We start from the raw sequence: 15,357 nt of genomic DNA, 5'->3' as shown, positions 1-15,357 counted from the left end.
ACTACTGTGAGCATAGCGATGGCGTTTGATTAGCGTTTGATTTTTACGAATATTGATGTTTATGTTTCAACCTGCACGGACATACTCAACACCGAAGTGATAATGTGCAGCACGGAGGACATGGGTTATCCAATACTATGTTACATATCGCTGTCTTTGTTTCGTCAATACAAGGTATATACTGCAAAAACCTACAAGAATCACACCTCGGAGAAGAATCAATACTTTAAGAGAAATCCCACATTCGTGTTCCAACAACGGCGGTGATGAAAAAGGAGAAGCACCATCTCAAGCATACTGACATCAAACAGTCAAAAATTGTCGACCATAATCAAGAGCTTCATAAATACAAAAAAGGCTCAAACATATATCAATTGGCCTGCTGGCCCAATGGTAAGGCGCTTGACTACGGATCAAGAGATTGCAGGTTCGAATCCTGCGTAGGTCAATTTTTTGCCCTTTTTTGCCCCCCTTCCTTTGCTTTCTTCTTCCCCCTCCCACAAAAATGCGCCTCAATTCTCGACTACTTTTTTGAACAAGCACAACGACAAGCACGACATTAAAAAACCATCGGAATTATCCGAACAGACCCCATGACCCATGTACAATTAGTTGACTGAGTCGGACTTTGAAAATTGTTGGGTTCGTTTTTTCATCCCTACCGCGTAACCCTACCTACTACCTACCTTCCTTACCCTAGGGACTCATCCCTGAGACCTGGATCGAGCCCCCAAGACATGAGAGAAACAATACCTTACCTACCACTTATATAAGAAATAAAGTGCTCTGTACCCAACTCTATAACTGAGCCAAGCACAAACAAGCCTTCTTCCAAAGAAGGGGGGGGTCAAGTAGAAAGGCAGTATTTGTGTTCAATCGCCCCCTGCCGACAGCCTATACAAACAAAACTACTAGTAGATACTATATGTAGATAGATAGACTATCAGACAAAGGAATGCAGGACACCGCGTCCCCTCGCCCACCCACCAAATCAAGGGGCAAGGTGGGAAGGAAGGAAGGAAAAATTGGATACTGACACGCGTAGCATACCAGATATCTACTCCTACTACATTACTGAGAATCATGGATTTGATTTAATAGCGGGTATTATTCCCGTTCCCTACTGAGTATTCTTTCCTTCTTTCTTTCGAACAGGCGTTCATTCATCCATCCACTTTGGATATTGTCCCATTACTACATATTCGCATACAGGAATCAAAAGCGAACGAAAACCACAAAGACAATGAAGTTCCTCACCCTCGCTGTGCCCGCTACCCTTGTCATGGGCGTAGTGGCGATGCCGGTTCCTGTACGTCTATCTCAAATCACTTCACACCATGACTACTGATCAACACAAAAGAAAGGCAAAGCTAACAAATTCACCAACCAGTCCACAAGCAAAGCGGCGCGTCTTTCAGGCGAGAACCTCCTCGACGGACTAGCAAAGGATGGTGGGCTCTCTGGGTTCTTGTCTGGCGTGCACCTTCCCTTCTTGAATCCTAGTCCGAAGAAGGATAGTGAGGATCCCAGTGATGAAGATCCTGATGATGCTCCGGCTGGTGATGATAAGGGACCTGGTGCCGATGATGATAATAACGGGGATGGTCCTGCTGATCCGATCTACGGGTCTGAGGATTCGGCGGGTGTAGGGGCTGGAACGCAGAATGGGGCTGAGAAGTAGTTGGATTGGGGGTGTATGAGATGATGAATGATTGATGCATTTACAAAGTTCAAGGTTTCTGGTTCAGGTTCTGTTTTGTGCTAATAAGTAGCTAACTATAACAATATCGTATCACACGCGCAATCGGTTCGAAAATAAAGACCCACGCCAGTCATTATCGGTTGGTTTCATGATTCGTAGTCGTAACGAGCGTCGCCAATCGTCAAGTATCGTCATATAGGTGTTCAACGAAGGGTATCAGGTTTGTGTCACACATGTCGTAAAAAAAAAAAAAAAAAAAAAAGTAAAAGTGAGAAAGCGCATTAATCCTCCATGTCCAAGTCGTCCACTTCCACGCGTGTCCCCAGCGCCTGTTTCCCTTCCTTGATCATTGCCTGTAGCTGCCGGTTCAACCGGGCAAGGCTGGCATCCTCTTCACGCTCCATGCGGCGCTTTTGCGCCATGTAGCGTTGCGTCTCCACAGATACAGGGCTCTCCCGCGGCTTAGCTGGTGTTGAGAATTGGGATTTCGTCGGCATCGACGGCGCATGCGAAATCAGCGTTCGCTTGCCCTGCGACCGCCGACGAGAGTGGGTATGTGCTGGGGTCCGACGATGGACTCGTCTGCGCTGAGAAGGACTGGCTTCGTCCATAAATTCCTCTCGCGCGGACACGATCACCCAACTGTGCTTGAGATCATCTTCTGCATATTGTCCCGGAAAAGGGCTAGAGGAACCCTGTTGCCGCTGAGAAGTGGGCATGCTCTCCTTCTCGATCGATGGGGATGCCAGCTGGGGCTGTGCATCCTCCGCCGTCATGGTATAGCCTTGCCCACCGCCTGCATAAAACCCTCGGAAAGCTCCGCTCCAACAAAAGTCCCAAACTTTGCCTACCACGCCTAGCACCGCTCGACTCCAGCGGACGGGAGCAGGCTGTGGGTAAGCATTGACCGCAGGAGCCGCGGTCACGGTCGCGGTCGTGGTCATAGTCGTGGTCGAGATCGTCATTTTCTCATCGTGACCGGTGGGAGAGGCTGCGATCAAAGACGGATCCCAGCGACTGCGTTTACGGCGAATGTCCACGGTTTCGCTGAGAGATTCAACACTGTCATCGAGAGCGAGAGATCGAGCAGGCTTGCGATAACGGTTGGGGCGATAGACATGATCGACGGAGGTATCCTCCACACCAAGGAGGAGATCGTCGGGGGAGATCACAGAGGCGACATGACTAGAGGGAGTGTCGACATCCAGCCAAGGACGACGATCAACTTCTAGACGGGATCTCTTGCGGTTGGGGATAGAGATCGATCGATACAAAGCCGATGAGGCTGATGGGGTGGGCGGGACTTGGAAAAGCTGTGATGGAGCGCCGGCCAGATCGAGTTGCGGAGGAATGGGGGACTCGAGGAAGAATGGACTGGCTGGCATCCTTCTTCAAGGTGTGGAGACGAGCAGTGGCTGGGAAGGACAGGAGATGCAGGGGGGTTGCATATGATGAAGCAAAAGAACGTGGGCGATGGAGATAGTTGTTGAGGTGAGAAAGTAGAGGAGGAGGAAAAAGAGAAGAAGAAGAAGAAAAGAAGAGGAGAAAAAACACGGGATTGTCCCCAACAAGAAGAGCCACCGCCAGCCTCCCTCTTTCTTTCTTTTTCCCTTTTCTTCATCATTCCCCGTTACTATTTTATTTTTTTTTTTTTTTTTTCACCGCAACAATATTCATTACTATTGTTCCTAATTATTTAGTTCATATGAAGCCTAACTACAGTTGAGCCTTCCACTCGCGATGGGCCTCTCGCAATGCATCCTCGCCATCCACCAGCACACACCAACCCTCGCCGCCCACACCACCATCTCCCACTACCGCTGCTGCGAAATGACCATCTAGAAAGTCCAGCACACTCTTATCATACGTGCCTGGCTGTAGCCAGACAGCGGGGATCCCCACACTGTGAGCCTCTTTGAGGAGGGCAAGAGTGACTGGGGGAGGGGTCACGATAGACAGGGAAGTCTGGTCGGGGTTGGGCAAGTCGCGGGGTGATGGGACCGTCTTATAATTTTGCGACGGCAGCTCGATCTCCGGGGCGCGAGGGTTGAGGGGAGTAACGGGCAGAGAGTGTTGATGATACCAGGCAAAGACTGCTGGTCAGCCGGCGCAACGGCCTGCAAAGTGATGGCAAAAGGACCTACTCTTGTAGCCAAACTTGCTGCGATCGTTGCTGGCCCCTGCCACGGCAAACTGCGGCGACAGGAAGAAGCGGCGCGCGGCATCCATCGTAGCAGACATCTTGAGATCGTCTTGGTGATAGAAGATATTTACAGATAGTCTGGAAAGAGTAGTAGGATAGGATGGTTCGTCAGGCGGACGGATAGTAGAGGAGGATGACGATGATGTGGGGGGGAAATTGAAAGATAAAAGATGGGGAAGAGACGCGGAGAAGCCGAGCCTCGATGGCGCCAACTTCTCCTTCGACTTCCTCCTTCCTCCAACTTCTCCCTCATCAACCCTCCACCAATTCCTTTCGCATTTTCTCTTCTTTGTTATATAATCCTCTAGATTAAATACAATTCTCTAGTCGTCTGCTTTCCGCTGCTTGCATGCCCCCCTACGTCCCCCGAAAGCGTCTCTCTTCCGAGGATCCGCCCGCCGCAAAACGTCGTCATGCGACGCCTCCCATCGCCGCTGTCATCGAAGACACCGACACCGAATCGTCCTTGAGTGACGTCCCCGAAGAGACAGAAACGCCCCAGGTACCAGATGGATCGGATGAAGAAAGCAGCGACTCCGACGAGGTTGACTGGGAAGACGCCATCGAGTCCAATGCCAACGCCACCCCAGTGACGCCCTCCATCCTCAACCCCGACCAGCACCAGGACCTGGAGTTGACATTAGACAAGAACGAGATTCACCTGACTGACCTACTCGAAGGCAAAAAGGGCCCGTCAAAGATCGAACGCCAAATCCGCATCCAGACCCATTGTCTACATGTACAGTTTCTGCTCCACCACAACGCCATTCGCAATGTCTGGGCCAACGACTCCCGCCTCCACGAGATCCTGCGCCGCAAGCTACCCCAACCAATACACAAGGAGGTCAAGAAATGGCGCATTGCATCCGGCCTCGAGGCTCCAGAGCCGCCTCCTGAGAAGAAGTCGAAGAAAGGAAAAGGGAAACAGCGTCGTCAATCAGAACGGGATTGGGCTGAAGGCTCGTCGCGACTTGAACCCGGCCAACCTGACATGAGCAGCGGTGACCCTATAATCATCCTTCTCAAAGTCCTCGCCGCCTACTGGAAGAGCAAGTTCAAGATCACCGCCCCTGGCCTACGAAAACACGGCTACCGCCCCATGGCTCAATTGGAGGCTCAGATCAAATCATTCCACAAGGACGACCACGATCCCGAAAAGCACGGCGAGAGGATAGCCAACATTGAAGAGTTCCGCCACGCTGCAGAGAACATGCAGGGCTCTCGAGACGTAGGCGCCCAGCTGTTCACGGCTCTGCTGCGTGCGCTCGATATCGAAGCCCGACTGGTCGCCAGTCTGCAGCCCCTTGGCTTCGGCTGGACCAAGAGCGAGACCTATACTACCAAGCCAAGCGCAGACACCGAGCCATCGACAGAGAACGCAGAGACAGAAGACGCCATTGATATGGAGTCCGATAGCAGTGAAGACGACACAAAGCCCGCCCGCAGCAAATACTTCAACAAATACGATGAGGACCTACCCTTTCCCATCTACTGGACCGAAGTCGCCTCGCCCATCACCCACCAAATAATCCCCGTCGACCCGCTAATTCTCCGCAACCCTGTCGCCACGACCCCGGAGCTCCAGGCAGCCTTCGAACCTCGCGGCGGCAAAGCCGAAAAGGCGAAGCAAGTCATCTGCTACGTGGTGGCCTACTCGCCCGACAAAACCGCCAAAGACGTGACAACACGCTATCTCCGCCGCCGCACCTGGCCCGGCAAAACCAAAGGCTACCGAATCCCCGTCGAGAAGATCCCCATACCAGGCCGCAAAGGCAAATTCTACGAAATCGACTGGTTCCGCGTAATTCTCCGCGTCTACCAACGCCCTACACCCCTACGCACCGCCGTCGACGACCTCGAAGACACCAAGGACCTCCTCCCGAACCAACCCGAACGCAAACCCGGCAAAGAAGGCGACACGCTCCAAAGCCTACGCACATCCACCGAGTTCGTCCTCGAACGCTTCCTCCGGCGCGAAGAAGCCCTCAAACCCGGCGCACGCCACGTCCGCACCTTCAAAACAGGCAAAGGCGCCAAAGCCAAAGAAGAGAAAGTCTTCCGACGCAAAGACGTCCTGAAATGCCTATCCGCCGAAAGCTGGCACAAAGAAGGCCGGAGACCCAAGGCGGGCGAGATGCCCTTAAAACGAGTGCCCATCCGCGCCGTCACTCTCCTTCGCAAACGCGAAGTCGACGAATTCGAGCGCCAGAATGGCGAAAAGCCCAAACAGGGCCTCTATGCTATCCACCAAACGGAATATATCATCCCCGATCCAATCTGCGATGGCGTCATCCCCAAGAATGAATACGGAAACATCGACTGCTTCGTCCCTAGCATGGTGCCCCGCGGCGCGGTCCATATCCCTTGGCCTGGAACCGTGCGCGTATGCAAGAAACTCGGTGTCGATTACGCAGAAGCAGTCACAGGATTTGAGTTCGGATCGAAGATGGCGGTTCCTGTTATTCAGGGCGTGGTTGTCGCGGAGGAGAACGAGGACCTCGTTAAAGACGCTTGGTTAGCGGATGACGCAGAGAAACGTAAACGGGAGCAGCGCAAAGCCGAGGCGCGTATTCTGCAAACCTGGCGGAAGTTTCTCTTCGGGCTACGGATCAAGCAGCGCGTGCAGGAGGAGTATGGTGGTAATGCAGATGAGGGGTTGGATCATGAGCGGGATGCTCATAATCCGTTTACGAATCGTCGTGGTCGGTTGTCTGATCAGGATGCTTCTGCGTCTGCTTCCGCTCCTGCTCCGGTTGAGCACGACGACGAAGTCCATGGTGGCGGGTTCTTACTGCCTGGTGAGGATGAGGAGGATGAGGACGTAGATCGAGGTGGTGGCTTCCTTCTTCCTGGTCAGGAGGGAGATGATCATGATGATGGGGGATTGATTGTTGATCATAACGAACAACACCACCAACATGTACCGACTGAGTCTGTCACACCGGAGGCTGTTGATGCGGAGATTGCTGATAGTGATGATGATGAAGAAGAAGGTGACGATGACGATGGCAAGGTGGAGAATCCGATCTCGTTGAGCTCTGACTCGGAAGACCTCTCGTCCCCGGTAGAGATACCGGATTCTGAGGGATCAGATGCAGAGTCCGAGTCGGAATATGAGCCGGTGGCACCACCGCCGCCGCCGCCAACGACGCGGAGGAGTACGAGAAGGAGTGGTCGTCGATAGATAGTAATTTGTTCTGATAAGTTTTAAATGTGTGTATGACTGTCTGTATGTTATCATGTCTGGCGTTGGTGGTATGTAATTGGCACAGGGACGGAGGTACTGGATGATAATAATGACAATGATAGGGATGGCAAAAAGCACGATAATGGTGTACTCATACTTCACTAAAATAATAATCAATTGCTGTGTCGTGTACTGCTTTCTTCCAGAATCTATAGACATTAATCGTATGTAGTAGGTATAGGCATATAAGGGAGGTAAGTAGAATCGTCTCCCAAAAGAACATCACACATAAGAATTAGATGAAGACAAAACGAAACATGAACCGACGTAACAATCATAATATCCTCCGTCTCGACACCAACGGAGTATCCTGCACATACTCCTCGTCTCCCCCATCCAGGTCGATTTCCTCGTCCGGACTCAGGTCGAAATCCCCAATGGGGCTGATGTGTACTGCGGGAGAGGCGACCGGACTGTGCGCCACACGCGGCCGCGACTTGAATACGCTGGCGTAGTCCGCTTCCTCGTCAAAGAGCTCGTCGCGTGGCGTAGAGGCCCGACTGGGGATGGTGTGTGATCTTTGAGGCGTCTCGAACTGGTTGATGGGGTAAGAAGGCCGAGGTCGGTGGGACCGGAAACTTTCTCTTGGTCTGGGTTGGGTGGGTGGTACGATGAGGGACATGGACTTGCGGGTTCGTTCTACGAGTGTGAACCGGCTAGTTCGTTCAGGAGGGGGAGAAGGGTCCTTTTCGGGGACTTCGGTGGTTGAGAATGAGGGCACGCTGGGCTGGGGCTCTGGGATGGAGGGTGTTGAGGTTCTAGTGGTGGTTGAGCGGGTAGTGTCTTCGGCTTGGGGAGATGATCTGTTGCTCCCGGCCGCTGAGCTGGAGGATACTGTTGCAGGGTTGCGTAATTTCGATTCGCTATGAGTGTGGCGATGACGATGCGCTGCGGGTCGGCCGTTGATCCGTGCAATGGCCTCATTCATGGAGAAGAGCAACGCCCGGTCGTCTGCTTTGGGCGAGGCGCGTTCCACTGGCTGCCGGACGGCTTTGGAGATGCTGGCGACGGTGAGTGCTTGGTGCTCTCGGAAGACAAGCGGTTGAGATTTGGTTGAGCTTGTGGATTGTACCCGCTCATGTTTGCGCATAGAGGCACTGTACTGGCGCCAGCGCTGCAGCCGGGCACGTTGGCGGAAGACGCGAGACTCCAGATCGACTAGCAGATCCGGTGATGAATTCGCACGGAGACCATCCACGCTGGATTCCTTTGCTTTCGCCCATGCGATGTCGAACGGCAGTTCTAGAAAAGCGTCGCTGCTGCCCCGCGCACCACCGTCGACAAGGGTATCCGCCCAGTCCTCACCCCCCAGCCAGTTAGCCCTAAGGTCGCGAGCCAGCGCATCTATGTCGGCGCCAGTGTCGGGGAGTTGGGGAGGGTTCTCCTTAGCTCGTTCATCAAGCTGCAGCTTTTTAAGTTCTAGCAACTGGGTAAACTTTTCATGGGTGTCCCGTGCTTTGTTGCGACGCTCGCCGATTTGGTTTAGGGAGACCCGATGGGCAAGGACGAGGGGGAGCATGAGCTGGTATTCCTCGCGCGTCAGCCCGGAAGCCAATGAAAGCTTCATGGCCACATTTTGTAGTGCCGGATCTGAGGAAGCGGCGAGGGTCTTCCGCAGCACCGCAGTAGAGAAGACGGCCAATAGTTCCTCGAATTTCTCGCCTTTGCAATCATCCAGCATTGACTTGCGAAGAATGGTTTCTCTGCCGAGCTCGCCCTGTTTCTTCAATTCGGAGAGCACACGGAATAAAGCAGCACGAAGATTGACGGACTGCAGGGGCTCAAGCGGAGGGAAGAAGGGCCGGAGTTTCTGCATGCCGTCAGTCGGGCATCAAAGCCACTGAGGGGATGGAACATACATCCCGGGCGGTGTCGGGGTCCCAGAGGGTAACCAGGTGATAAAGAGCCCATTCTATAGACCTTATACGCTGACGCTGGTTCTGCGATGTATCTGCGAGGGAGCGGAGAGAGATGTGAGGCCAGTCATCATGGCGATCGAGCTGGAGGAGTTGGAGGTTGCGGACGAAAACGGAGAGGGGAGGCTGAGGGGACCAGTTCGGGGGTTTGGGGCGAGGGGTTCGTGACTGCATGGTACATCTGATGCTTGGTTAGAGAGAAAAGTAGTATAGCATTCTAATTACTGAAACATACCTGAACAGAGGGACCAGTCGAGGAACTGCAGGGACGAGAGGGAGTAACAACAACGGAGAGCTGGAGATCAACAATGAAGAGCAGCAAGTAATGGATGGATCCGCTGGCTGGCTGGAACCAACCAATCCGCTCGACCGCTTTTTCTCTCCCCGCAGTTTCTCTTTCTCCTCCGGTTCCTTCTCCTCTTCGCTTTCTTTTCTTTTTCTTCTCCTCTGCTGTTCGTGCTCATCGTGTTTGATTTCCCTTTCTCTACCTTGACTCCTCTCTTCCACTCTCCCCTCCAGACCTCCCTTGACAACATGGGCTCCGAAAACCCCTCCAATCCCCTCTGGACCACCCAGTCCGGTGAGCAGAATCTAACCCCTCCTCCACCATTCTCATGCACTAGCTAACATTTAGCTCCTGCACCAGTCCTGGCAAGCCTCCCTCACCCCCCAGAGGAGAACTCCGCCTCTCCGATTCCCTTCTTCCACCTCCTCGAACGTCTCAAGACCACCAAGCGTGAAGGATGGCGCCGCTTCGGCATTAACTCCGGCGAATCCATCTCCGACCACATGTACCGCATGTCGGTGATGACCATGCTCGCGCCGCCAACCCTGGCCTCCCGCCTCAACCTGCCCCACTGCATGAAGATGGCCCTGATCCACGACATGGCCGAATCCCTCGTCGGCGACATCACCCCCGTCGACCGGGTCGACAAGACCGAGAAGGCGCGTCGCGAGGCCGCCGTCATGGACTACATTGCCAACAACCTCCTGGGCGGCGTTCCCGGTGGCATGTTGACCGGACAGGAGATCCTGAAGGTGTTTAACGAGTACGAGGCCAACGAGACTCTGGAGGCACAGTTCGTCCACGACGTCGACAAGATGGAGCTGCTGTTGCAGATGGTGGAGTACGAGCGCGCCAACAACATCGATCTCACGGAGTTCTGCCACGTTGCGAACAAGGTGCAGTTGCCGGAGACGAAGGAATGGGCGGCCACGGTGCTGCAGGAGCGCGAGAAATTCTGGAAGAGCAAGGCGACGGCATAAGCATGAGCATGATCAGACGTGGCACATAGTACGATAAAGAGTACGGCGTTAAAGTGATGATTACGACCGTGGATGGTACGAGAATGGGGGTTTTCGGGTCTTGTTCATTTATTTCTTTTCCATGATACGGATGCTGTGCATATTACATTACACTCCGTGCGAGGCGTTGGGGGAGTGTTTACTTTAGATAATAGCTCCAATAGACCTACACATACATACATGCCCTCTATACAAGTACAACACAGCATACATACATAATATACACACTCTCTAATCTAAATCCTCCTTCTCCATCTCCCCCGCCAACCTCCACGCCTCTTCCTCCATCTCCTCCGCGGACCTAGCCACCCTGTCCTCATTATCCACCCTCGGAAACCTCCTCCTCCTCCCCTCCTCACCATCCTTGGCAAAAACATCCCTCAAATCGCCCTCCTCCCCATCCAACATCTCATAAACCGCATCCATCCCACCCCTACTATCCAAATCCCCCCTCTTCCTGGGTATCACATGCGCATGAACATGCGGCACGCTCTGGCCCGCATCCGCGCCATCCTGGATAGCGATATTTAGACTCGACGCTCCATATACACGCTCGATCATGCGCGCTACGCGCCGCACGGTCAGGAATAGATCTGAGGTCTCGGTCGGGGTGAGGTCTGTCACGCGGGGAACGACCCGTCGGGGGGAGATGAGGACGTGGCCTGGGAGGATGGGTTTTAGGTTTACGAGGGCGTAGCTGTAGGGAGTTAGGTGGAAGACCTATTTTTTTTCCATCTTTTAGTAAGTGTTTGAGGGGTGGGTATGTATATATGGGTTTGAGGGTGGGGGAGGGTGTACCTGGGTTGTGACGGTAAAGGGACCGAAGTGGATGGGTCCGGCTTTGAGGATTTGGGTTATGGTGGTTGGGATGGACATTGTTGGTGTTGGTGTTGTTGGGGTGGGGCCGGGGTGGACATGTATGTATATATGTGGGAGGTTATTTGAGGGTATATATGTATGTGTATAGTGTATGGGTTGGTGGTATGTGCAATTGATTGTAGAAGAAGGATAGTTGGTTGTGTTGAAGATGAAGATGAGGTGGAACTACTTCCGGTGGAGGAAACATCGCTGTTGACATCATCGGAGTTAGGCGGAGATACCATACCATTCATCGTTTACAACCACCATCTACATCTACATCTAAACTACAGACATAGCAGTCCAATCCACTCATAAGGGTATCATTACTCGCTCGTATATTACATCAGAGCCTTCCCCACAAACATGCTCACATATTACAACCGTGATATCGACACATGCCATCATGTATCATGTCAAAAAAGAAATCAGTAGAAAGGGATCTGCTCGTCGCTACGCCTCCTGCGCTGCTTCCTGCGCTGGCGCTTCCTGTTCGCTAATTTGCTCGCTCGGTTGCTGTGTTTCTGCCTCTACCTCGGGCTTCGCCTCCGTCTCTGCGGGGGCTTCGCTTTCAGGCTTGGCCGGCTCTTCCGCCTCAGCCTCAGCCTTGGGCTCGGCCTCGGGCTCCGCTGTCTCTGGCTTCTCCTCTGATTTCTCTTCCGGCTTCTCTACTGACTCCTGGGTAGCCTCGTCATCGTCGGCGTGTACCTCCGAAACAGTGATCTTAGATCCGTTGTCGTCAACGGAAGGCTCCGGCTCCGGCTCCGGCTCCGGCTCAGACTTTTGCTGCTCCTCGGCCGCTGGCGTTGGCTCGGCCTCCTTCGGTGCAGGGACAGGGGTGGGAACAGGGGCAGGAGCAGGAGCAGGAGCGGAAGCAGCCGCCGCGGCATTCGCAGCTGCAACCGCAGCCGTTGCCGCCGCTACAGCCTGCTGCCTCGGCTGCTCGTCGTCCTCTGCGCCCTCGTTGATGGTCGTCACGCTCGAGCTGATCGACGGGCTATTTTTGTGACGCCTCGTGGTTGCTCCCGTGCTGATCGACGCTGGCTCCATACTCTCCAGCGACAACGGCTCGTTCTCCTTGCGCAAGATGGTCATCCGACGATTGTCCGTGTGCTCCGGCGCGGCCGGCTGCTGAACATCCACGCCCTCCGCCTCCGCAGGAACCGTGTAATTATCCTCCGGAATGAGACTGTACATGTCGCAGACCGTCTTGAAGAAGATATATAGCCCGTCATGTCCCTCCACCTGCCAGAACACCTCCCGGTGTTGGAACCAGGCGTGCGCAAAGATGCGATACAGCCGTCGGAAGATGTTGGTCAAATGTCTCATGCTGGCCTGTGCGCCGCCGCCCGTCTCCGAACCGAGAGTCAGTCGGCTGGGAAAGTATTTAGGCGACGTAAGGATATTCGTGGCCCAATCGAGGGTATGGCAGCAATAGTCGATGGCGCAGCAGGATTTGGGCGGATCGTGCACGGCACAGAGGTACTGCCACTCGGATGCCCGCATCTCGGGGCAAGTCTGGGAGGAGCAGGGAGGAGAGTCGGCGAAGAAGGCGATGATGAGATTGTTGACTTTCATAGTCAGGAAGCGACACAGCTCGTAGAGCCATAGCGACCGGTCGACGCCGTCCGGGGGTTCTGCGAGCTGCATGGCGACATCCCGATTGATGGGAACAACTGTATCAGAGCCTTCGGGCCGTGTGTAATGATTGTAGAGAGCCTTGAGGTGTTCTTGGAGTTGGAAGGGGGAATCAAGCTATCGCAGAAAGGGGTGGCTGGGTCAGCGGAGCTACTCGGAGACAGCTGTGCTTCGTTTACGCAAACCGTACCTGAGAGAGAGGGATCAGAGGCGGTCCAACAGCCATATCCCCAGCTCTAGTACCCGGACGAATCCTCCTGGTTGAGCCATCCTCCGATGTTTGTGAAGCGCCCAGCAATTGCTCCGTCTCGTGGTCAAAGGACTCGCCGACCGAGGGTGACTTGGGCCCGATCTGGACCTCCGTGAACGGGGGCGGACTAGGCAGACGTGGAGAGGTGGCCTGCGAGACTCCCGCAGTAGCCATAGCGAGAGGATTCGCAGAGTCTCAAATGAGTGAAAACAGAAAGAAAGAAGGGAATGAAGAGGAGGAATGTAAAGGAGAGACGAAAGGGAATTGGAGAAGAACAACAACAAGCTGAAATGAGGAGATAAGATGGAGCTGGCCGGACGGGGACTGGCCGCGATTGTCTGGTTTGCATTGCTGCCAAATGACTGCCGGTGCCCTAAGCCCTAGCGGTTCCTGTTGGGGTAACGTCATTCCCCGACATTCTCCATATCTTAGCATTCATCTGGCATTCTAACTATTCTAGTTTATACTCCGGTCATTTTTCTCCCCAGCTTGCAAAAATCACAGCGTTCAATATGGACGACGACGATGCCCCACCCCAGCTGGTTGACATCTCGACCGCCCCCGATGTGGCCCCGCCATCGACGTCACTAGACACGCCGCCTCAGAACCGCGTGCCCATCACGCTTGTGACTGGTATGATGTGATGCCACACATGCAGATCCATCTGCTTTGTAGACCAGCAGCAGAAAAGAAAAGAAAATATCCCGTAGATCCACATTAACTAACATGTCCCCTCGTGTCAGGCTATCTGGGAGCCGGCAAGACCACCCTCCTCAACTATATCCTCACCGAGAAGCATGGCAAGAAGATTGCCGTGATCATGAACGGTGAGTGACCATTACTATAGACCACAAAATTATCACATTGCTAAGATAATGTAGAGTTCGGTGACTGTAAGACAACCTACACACTTTACCTCTCACTATATGAACAACAAACAACCAAATTAACACCCACCTAGCAACCGACATCGAGAAACCCCTAACCGTCAACCAAGACGGTCAAGAAGTGACCGAATGGATGGAAGTCGGCAATGGCTGCATCTGCTGCTCCGTCAAGTAAACCCCCATTTCCTCCCTACCCAACGACCCACCCATCTAACCCAACTACAGAGACAACGGCGTCATGGCCATCGAATCCCTAATGGAACGCCGCGGCGCCTTCGACTACATCCTGCTTGAAACGACCGGGCTCGCCGACCCAGGCAACATCGCCCCAGTCTTCTGGGTCGACGATAACCTAGGAAGCAGCATCTACCTAGACGGAATCGTCACACTGGTCGACGCAAAACACATCCTGCACCTGCTCGACGAGCCCACTCCCGAAGAAACAGTCTCTAGCCACGGTGGTGCAGAAGCAGAAACCGAAACCGAATCCAACCACACGCACACGCACACCGGCCCCGTCCTCTCCATGGCACACATGCAAATCTCGCACGCCGACGTAATCATCATCAACAAAGCCGACCTCGTAACCGCGGACGAACTCGCCACAGTCCAAGACCGGGTGACGGCCATCAACAGCGCAGCTAAAATCCATATCACTGACCATAGCAAAACGCCGAAGATAGAGGGCGTGGTGCTGGATTTGCATGCGTATGATCATTTGGATTCGTTGGATTTTGCTCAGAAGGGACATAGTCATATGGATCCGGTATAGACCTCGTTTCCCTCACTTCCTTTGGTTTCGTCCAAAAGCTAGGATTGTTTCAACTGATGGATTATTATTACTCGCAGTCCATTTCAACCATCGCCCTCACTACACCTCCCATCACCCCGGCCCAAGTATCCCGCGTGGACACCTGGCTTCAATCCGTCCTCTGGGACTCTGTGATGCCGCTTGCGGAGGAAGTATCTGGGCCGACGGGATTCGATATCCATCGGTTAAAGGGGATTCTGGTGCTGAGTGATGGGTCGACGAAGATTATTCAGGCAGTGCGGGATGTTTTTGAGATTAGGGATTCGGAGCCGGCGGATGGGAAGAATCAGTGTAAGATTGTTTTGATTGGACGGGGGTTGGGTGGTGATGATGGGGGGAGGGCGTGGCAGAGGAGTTTGGAGGAGTGGTTGGGTCGGTAGAGTACTTCTACGAAGTAGTTGATTGATTTATTGATGAGGGTATTTGTAACGATGACGATGATGATGAATGTATGTATGAAGAGAAGAGTAGATAGAGTATTACAGTTGCATACTACTACTACTACTACTAGAGACGATGTATTATTTATGTGGGAAGAGA

The 15,357-nt window shown here is 53.5% G+C and overlaps 8 protein-coding genes and 1 non-coding gene across 9 annotated transcripts; 5 read left to right on the top strand and 4 right to left on the bottom strand.

The window, feature by feature from the left end:
• The first annotated feature begins 376 nt into the window (after positions 1-376).
• BO83DRAFT_t164 lies at positions 377-448 on the top strand. The gene has a single exon. It is a non-coding gene; the product is annotated as a tRNA-Arg (tRNA).
• Positions 449-1,243: 795 nt separating this feature from the next.
• On the top strand, positions 1,244-1,681 carry BO83DRAFT_427610 (uncharacterized protein; the record flags this gene model as incomplete). The annotated part of the gene is made up of 2 exons (XM_025535354.1): positions 1,244-1,309; positions 1,391-1,681. 2 exons carry the CDS (start codon positions 1,244-1,246, stop codon positions 1,679-1,681), a joined length of 357 nt encoding a protein of 118 aa, XP_025387554.1.
• Positions 1,682-1,942: 261 nt separating this feature from the next.
• On the bottom strand, positions 1,943-4,046 carry BO83DRAFT_339143 (CoA-binding protein). The gene is made up of 3 exons (XM_025528535.1): positions 3,847-4,046; positions 3,484-3,795; positions 1,943-3,080 (listed from the first exon to the last, which is right to left on the bottom strand). Exons 1-3 carry the CDS (start codon positions 3,941-3,943, stop codon positions 1,984-1,986), a joined length of 1,506 nt encoding a protein of 501 aa, XP_025387553.1. The 5' UTR covers positions 3,944-4,046; the 3' UTR covers positions 1,943-1,983.
• Positions 4,047-4,161: 115 nt separating this feature from the next.
• BO83DRAFT_378949 (Rad4 family protein) lies at positions 4,162-7,206 on the top strand. Its single transcript, XM_025531385.1, has one exon. The coding sequence runs from the start codon at positions 4,255-4,257 to the stop codon at positions 7,087-7,089; it is 2,835 nt and encodes a 944-aa protein (XP_025387552.1). The 5' UTR covers positions 4,162-4,254; the 3' UTR covers positions 7,090-7,206.
• Positions 7,207-7,276: 70 nt separating this feature from the next.
• BO83DRAFT_339137 (uncharacterized protein) lies at positions 7,277-9,325 on the bottom strand. Its single transcript, XM_025528534.1, has 3 exons — positions 9,304-9,325; positions 9,012-9,249; positions 7,277-8,962 (listed from the first exon to the last, which is right to left on the bottom strand). Exons 2-3 carry the CDS (start codon positions 9,240-9,242, stop codon positions 7,427-7,429), a joined length of 1,767 nt encoding a protein of 588 aa, XP_025387551.1. The 5' UTR covers positions 9,243-9,249; positions 9,304-9,325; the 3' UTR covers positions 7,277-7,426.
• Positions 9,326-9,520: 195 nt separating this feature from the next.
• Positions 9,521-10,539, top strand: BO83DRAFT_339136 (HD domain-containing protein). The gene is made up of 2 exons (XM_025528533.1): positions 9,521-9,648; positions 9,715-10,539. Exons 1-2 carry the CDS (start codon positions 9,603-9,605, stop codon positions 10,332-10,334), a joined length of 666 nt encoding a protein of 221 aa, XP_025387550.1. The 5' UTR covers positions 9,521-9,602; the 3' UTR covers positions 10,335-10,539.
• A 5-nt stretch (positions 10,540-10,544) lies between these two features.
• Positions 10,545-11,391, bottom strand: BO83DRAFT_339131 (HIT family protein). Its single transcript, XM_025528532.1, has 2 exons — positions 11,172-11,391; positions 10,545-11,093 (listed from the first exon to the last, which is right to left on the bottom strand). The coding sequence occupies exons 1-2, from the start codon at positions 11,247-11,249 to the stop codon at positions 10,605-10,607; spliced, it is 567 nt and encodes a 188-aa protein (XP_025387549.1). The 5' UTR covers positions 11,250-11,391; the 3' UTR covers positions 10,545-10,604.
• A 148-nt stretch (positions 11,392-11,539) lies between these two features.
• On the bottom strand, positions 11,540-13,534 carry BO83DRAFT_378946 (Mob1 family protein). The gene is made up of 2 exons (XM_025531384.1): positions 13,060-13,534; positions 11,540-12,986 (listed from the first exon to the last, which is right to left on the bottom strand). Exons 1-2 carry the CDS (start codon positions 13,291-13,293, stop codon positions 11,685-11,687), a joined length of 1,536 nt encoding a protein of 511 aa, XP_025387548.1. The 5' UTR covers positions 13,294-13,534; the 3' UTR covers positions 11,540-11,684.
• A 97-nt stretch (positions 13,535-13,631) lies between these two features.
• On the top strand, positions 13,632-15,197 carry BO83DRAFT_408660 (CobW family GTP-binding protein; the record flags this gene model as incomplete). Its single annotated transcript, XM_025534063.1, has 6 exons — positions 13,632-13,752; positions 13,863-13,946; positions 14,001-14,012; positions 14,081-14,177; positions 14,232-14,772; positions 14,817-15,197. 6 exons carry the CDS (start codon positions 13,632-13,634, stop codon positions 15,195-15,197), a joined length of 1,236 nt encoding a protein of 411 aa, XP_025387547.1.
• Positions 15,198-15,357: the final 160 nt, after the last annotated feature.

Source organism: Aspergillus eucalypticola (genome assembly GCF_003184535.1).
Source record: "Aspergillus eucalypticola CBS 122712 chromosome Unknown BO83scaffold_14, whole genome shotgun sequence".
Taxonomy (NCBI): domain Eukaryota; kingdom Fungi; phylum Ascomycota; class Eurotiomycetes; order Eurotiales; family Aspergillaceae; genus Aspergillus; species Aspergillus eucalypticola.
Note: the sequence above shows the minus strand (reverse complement) of the source record. Positions and strands in the feature narration are given on the sequence as shown.

Excerpts from the sequence above, each read along its gene's own strand:
- BO83DRAFT_339137 (XM_025528534.1), bottom strand. The coding sequence starts at position 9,242 with ATGCAGTCACGAACCCCTCGCCCCAAACCCCCGAACTGGTCCCCTCAG. Across the intron at positions 8,963-9,011 it reads ACCCCGACACCGCCCGGGAT|AAACTCCGGCCCTTCTTCCC; the intron begins GTATGTTCCATC and ends GACGGCATGCAG.
- BO83DRAFT_339143 (XM_025528535.1), bottom strand. The coding sequence starts at position 3,943 with ATGTCTGCTACGATGGATGCCGCGCGCCGCTTCTTCCTGTCGCCGCAG. Across the intron at positions 3,796-3,846 it reads CAGCAAGTTTGGCTACAAGA|TCTTTGCCTGGTATCATCAA; the intron begins GTAGGTCCTTTT and ends GCTGACCAGCAG. Across the intron at positions 3,081-3,483 it reads TGTGGGCGGCGAGGGTTGGT|CCAGTCCATTCTTCCTCGAG; the intron begins GTGTGCTGGTGG and ends GAAGGATGCCAG.
- BO83DRAFT_339136 (XM_025528533.1), top strand. The coding sequence starts at position 9,603 with ATGGGCTCCGAAAACCCCTCCAATCCCCTCTGGACCACCCAGTCCG. Across the intron at positions 9,649-9,714 it reads CCTCTGGACCACCCAGTCCG|TCCTGGCAAGCCTCCCTCAC; the intron begins GTGAGCAGAATC and ends CTCCTGCACCAG.
- BO83DRAFT_378946 (XM_025531384.1), bottom strand. The coding sequence starts at position 13,293 with ATGGCTACTGCGGGAGTCTCGCAGGCCACCTCTCCACGTCTGCCTAGT. Across the intron at positions 12,987-13,059 it reads CTCTGATCCCTCTCTCTCAG|CTTGATTCCCCCTTCCAACT; the intron begins GTACGGTTTGCG and ends TTTCTGCGATAG.
- BO83DRAFT_339131 (XM_025528532.1), bottom strand. The coding sequence starts at position 11,249 with ATGTCCATCCCAACCACCATAACCCAAATCCTCAAAGCCGGACCCATC. Across the intron at positions 11,094-11,171 it reads CCTTTACCGTCACAACCCAG|GTCTTCCACCTAACTCCCTA; the intron begins GTACACCCTCCC and ends GAAAAAAAATAG.
- BO83DRAFT_378949 (XM_025531385.1), top strand. The coding sequence starts at position 4,255 with ATGCCCCCCTACGTCCCCCGAAAGCGTCTCTCTTCCGAGGATCCGCCC.